This window comes from Frankliniella occidentalis, unplaced genomic scaffold, assembly GCF_000697945.3.
Source record: "Frankliniella occidentalis isolate FOCC.00 unplaced genomic scaffold, Focc_3.1 Scaffold44, whole genome shotgun sequence".
Taxonomy (NCBI): domain Eukaryota; kingdom Metazoa; phylum Arthropoda; class Insecta; order Thysanoptera; family Thripidae; genus Frankliniella; species Frankliniella occidentalis.
The window spans coordinates 891,921-896,169 of NW_026267174.1; the positions used below are offsets into that span (position 1 = coordinate 891,921).

At 60.9% G+C, this 4,249-nt stretch overlaps 2 protein-coding genes across 3 annotated transcripts in view; both read right to left on the minus strand.

Annotated features, from left to right (window-relative positions):
* The window catches only part of LOC113212397 (uncharacterized), a 15,903-nt gene extending 14,603 nt beyond the window's left edge, over positions 1-1,300 (minus strand). The window contains exon 1 of one of the 2 annotated variants that reach the window (XR_008011065.1): positions 300-1,300. Coding sequence is in view for 1 of the 2 variants with exons in the window: in XM_052266903.1 (XP_052122863.1) it covers positions 300-587 (288 nt within the window). In the remaining variant the exon portion in view is untranslated. The remainder of the gene's footprint in view (positions 1-299) is intronic. The other variant, XM_052266903.1, reaches the window with a different exon arrangement.
* A 141-nt stretch (positions 1,301-1,441) lies between these two features.
* The window catches only part of LOC113212338 (membrane-bound alkaline phosphatase), a gene marked incomplete at its 5' end in the record, with an annotated part of 17,087 nt that continues 14,279 nt past the window's right edge, over positions 1,442-4,249 (minus strand). The window contains 5 exon segments of the mRNA XM_052266902.1: positions 1,442-1,863; positions 2,532-2,806; positions 2,937-3,111; positions 3,229-3,412; positions 3,680-3,941. Of these exon segments, the coding sequence (XP_052122862.1) occupies positions 1,592-1,863; positions 2,532-2,806; positions 2,937-3,111; positions 3,229-3,412; positions 3,680-3,941 (1,168 nt within the window).

Genomic DNA, 4,249 nt, shown 5'->3' on the forward strand with positions numbered 1-4,249 from the left:
TCTTTCCGGGCCGCCCGCGCCCCCGCGCGCCCGTACTCGTTATCAGCCGACCAGAATGATCGCCTTTGACGTGCAGCAGCCCACAGTCTGGGTCCGGCCGGGCCTGGCCGGGCCGGGTAGGGAGACAAAAGACGGACGGCCCGGTTTATCGGCACAACATGACGTTCTGACCCCGCCGGCCCAGTCAAGCGGGCCCGAGGCGGGGGGTTATGTGAGCGAGCCGGGCACTGCGCAACCAGACCGAGGCCGGGGCCCTCGCGGCCGCGGCGGTCGTCGCCCAGCTGCCGACGGTTACGCACCTTGGTCGGGGAGGCCGGCGGCGCGACGATCTTGGCGAGGTCCTCCTGGAGGCGGCCCCTGATCTTCTCGGCGTTGGAGCGGAGCCCCTCGCCGAACTTTTTGGCGCGCTCGGGCCCCTCCTTGAGCAGGGTCTCGAAGGCCTGGGCCAGGGGGCCCGGCTGCGTCGGCGGGGCCGCGGTGGTGGCGGGAGTGGCGGCGGCCGCGTCCTCGGGGGCGGGGGCCGCCGCCGCGAGCAGCAGCGCGCAGGCGAGCACGCCGACGAAGAGGGCCGTCATCGCAGAGTGCATGGTGTGGCTGGGCTGAGAGTCGCCGTGTGTCTGACGTGCAAGTGTGTGCGGGGGTTCGCCTCAACGCCGCGCCGCCGACCGTGGCCGTGGAGTAAGTACCGCGGGCCACCGGCCGGATGCGATTCGTGCGATCGCGAACCGCGTGCGCGGCTCTGCATCTCTCTCTGTCGCTCTGCCCCCTCCGCTGCCCCCTCCTCCGTGTACCCCGTCCCCACCACCCCAACTCGGAGCGCCATATCCGCGGGCGGGCCGGGCGCGGCCGCGCGGCCAGAGGAGGGGAACGGGTGTGGGGCTGCCTCACTGCCTCGTGCTCATGTGAACGTGCGTATACTACGGGCACCACGCCTTTTCCCTGCCCATGTGCAGCTTGTAAAACATAAAAAAAGAGGAATCGTGATATGAGCTACTTAAAAGGGGCAAAAGACTCGACGCCTTGGATGAGAAACTGCTGCCATCGTGGTAGTTTTGGGCCCCTTAACTCCAACTTCTTCGTTAGACCGGACCATTTCTGCATTTTGGGGGGAAACGTTCCCGTGCCCGTGACGACAGTCGGCCGGTCGCGCGGGCAAAGGTCCGCCCTGCCGCCGCCGCCGCGACCGCCCGCGACCGCCCGCGACCGCCCGCCACCGCCCGCCACCGCCAGCCAAAGCCACCGCCATCGAGAACAAATCGCTAGGAGATTGAAGTTTGCGATTCCGACACGATTTCCCAATTTGGTGGGCGTGGCGTGGCGTAGCGCGGCCGTGCATGGAGGCGGAGGCGTCGCGGGGCCTCCATTTGCTCTTGCTTACCTATGGCTATGGCGCGGCCGCGGCTTGTGTGTGCGTCAACCGCAAAAATGAGTTCGCGGAAGCTCAGGATTTCTGTGTATTTGTACTCATAAAAAATTATATCAAAAAATGAATGTGAACACCATACTTGGGCTGTGCCCACAGCACGGCACAGCGCTGTTGTTGTTCACGTGTCCCACGTGAAGCCGCGCGAAGGAGAGAGGGAGACGTGGCCTACGCGAGCAGCTGTCTGCCGACCAGCGGCACGAGGAGCGCGGCCAGGGCGGGCAGCAGGGCGGCGCCGGCGGCGGGCGCGGACGACACGGGTCGCTCCTCGAACTGGCCGATCCTGGCGGCGTACGCGGCGATGTGCGGGATCATGGCCTGCTCGTGCACGCCCGTGTACAGGTGCGCCCACGGCCCACGCGCGAAGATGCCGACGTCGTCGCCGCCGTGGGTCTCGCTCTCCAGGTAGACCGTGGCCGGGAACTCGTAGTCCAAGGCGTCTGCGAGGAAGAATATAAAAATCTAAATCAAGAATCTATCTTGAAAGCAAACGATACATATTTGGGAATAGGTCTGTTTTCTAATTTACAAAATTGTTAGGAAAGAAATTGCTTTATGGTCTGCGCTTGGGGCTCTGTCCTTACTGAAAGCTACCTGACACATTAAAGTTACTTAGTCACAAGGTTTTTAAGGTATCATCTGCCAAAAACCGAGGCATCAATTTGATCTCTGTACGCTGCAGGATAAATGATAAAGGAGCATCCAGTTTCTCCATGTGGAATGCGACCGTGCCTCTTCCGTAGTTATACTGTACCGCATGCATGCGGGCAAGAGGGCTGCCTACTCGCTCGGAGCATGGTAAACCCGCCCCAGCCGCAACTGAGCGTGCGGTACAGTACTGGACTACGGGTGTGCACGGGGCCAACCAGCCACCTGGTAAGTTTGGTAAGTTCTGGACAACGTTGAGACATTGGGGACATTTGCTCCCTTCGGGTTTTGCACCGGGTGTAACTGTGAATACGCAGCAGTGTTGCGGGTTTGCCTCTTCTTTACACCCGAAAGCGGCCAAGGCCCCTGCGACCATATTGAGTCTGCAATCCCGCAACACTGCCTGCGTTTTCACAGTTCCACCCGGTACACGACTCGCCAGAGCAGGACGTTTTCTCACCGGTGTCGTCGTTGGTGGGGTCGTGCACCGTGCCGTCGGGGTTGCGCGTGTGGTCGTTGAAGCCCATGCCGTTGGCGTAGCTCAGGGTGGTGTAGTGCCTGCCCTCGGACGTCTTGCCGGCGAACTTGAAGATGGGGTTGCCGCGCTGGGCGTAGCCGGACATGCTCATGGTGTGCGCGTGGTCGGACGTCACCACGATCAGCGTGTCCTCCTCGCTGGTCAGGTCGGCGGCCGCCTGGATGGCCTCGGAGAACTCCTGGGTCTCGCTGAGGGCACTGCAGACATGTGTAGATTCATATTTGTTAGTGTGGTTGAATAGCAGACCATTTCGCAAAACAACAATCCTATCAAGATAAAATTACGAAGTTTGATATCGCATTAGATAAATAGTCCCATAACACTCACAGGTGAGCCAAGGTGTCGTGGTGGCCGTGGTCGATGCGCCCACCCTCGACGAACAGCACGAAGCCCTTCTCCTGCCTGCTGAGCAGCTTGATGGCGGACGTCACCATGTCCTGCAGCCGCGGCTGAGTCTCGGGCGCTTGCAGGTAGTACTTCAGGTGGTCATACTCAAACAGACCTAAACGATAAAACAATGTGATGACCAATAAGCACGGCACACTCGAGAGCTTCACGGCTGATGAAGTTTCCACCGCGTTTGCGCTTTTTCCTTCGCACCCCCAAGAGGTTCCCTTACCCAGGAGGTAGTCGGTATTGGCGAAGTCCAGCTTCTTGAGGCCGTCCAAGTCCTCCACGTAAACGCCCTTCTTGTCCTTCTTGTCGTCCTTCCACTTCTCGATGAGGTTGGCGCCGTCCAGCCGGTTCCCCTTGGGGTCGACGGACTTTGGCACGAAGGCCCTCTTGCCGCCGCCCATGATGACCTGACGTTCGACGAAAAAGAAAACCCGCGTCAAAGTTTGCGCAGCGAGATGGGCTGTTTTGTGGACATGTTTGCCCCATTTCCACTCGTCCCTGCCCGCCCCCCTGAGCCCGGCCAACGTCCGCACGGCGCCGCAACACCTCAGGAAGGCGGATATAGGCAACACACGTCAACTTTGGCGCGAGACACGCTTTTCTCCTTTGTCCCCCCTCTCACTACACAGTATTTTTTGTCCTTATCGGACCGCCGCCGGCACTCGACGACTCACCCTAAAGTCTTTGCCGGGCGCCTCCTCCACGAGCTGCCGGGCGATGTCCTTGCAGCCGTCCACGTTGATGCCGTTCTTGTCGGCCAGCTTGTGCTTGTCGTCCTCCCACTCGCGGCTGGCCGTGTGCGCGTACGCGCCGCCCGGCGAGGCGTGCGTGATCCTGGTCGTGGTCACGACCCCCGCCCACTTGCCGGCCCGCATGCCCCAGGACAGGATCGAGTCCACGTGCGTCGAGTTGTCCACCTCCATGTTGCAGTCGCCCCTGAGCAGAGAAAGAAGGAGAAAGAAGCACGTGAATGGCCCAAATCGATTCAGAACTTCACCGCGAAGCACAATTTGTTTGCGCTTGTGCGGTTTAATCGAGCAGAGGTTCGACCTGTTGCGGTCTGTTTGCCCCGCAGCTGCAGACAGGTCCTCCAAGTGGCGCGCAGGGAAGTGAGAGAGGGAGGGGGAGGGTGAAGGGGGCTAGCTGCGTGATTTTGTTCTTAAGGGCAGGCGACAGTGTTGTGGCGTCCCTCCTTGATATCGCGATGCAGGGGGGAGAGAGAGAGAGCGAGATGCGAGAGAGAG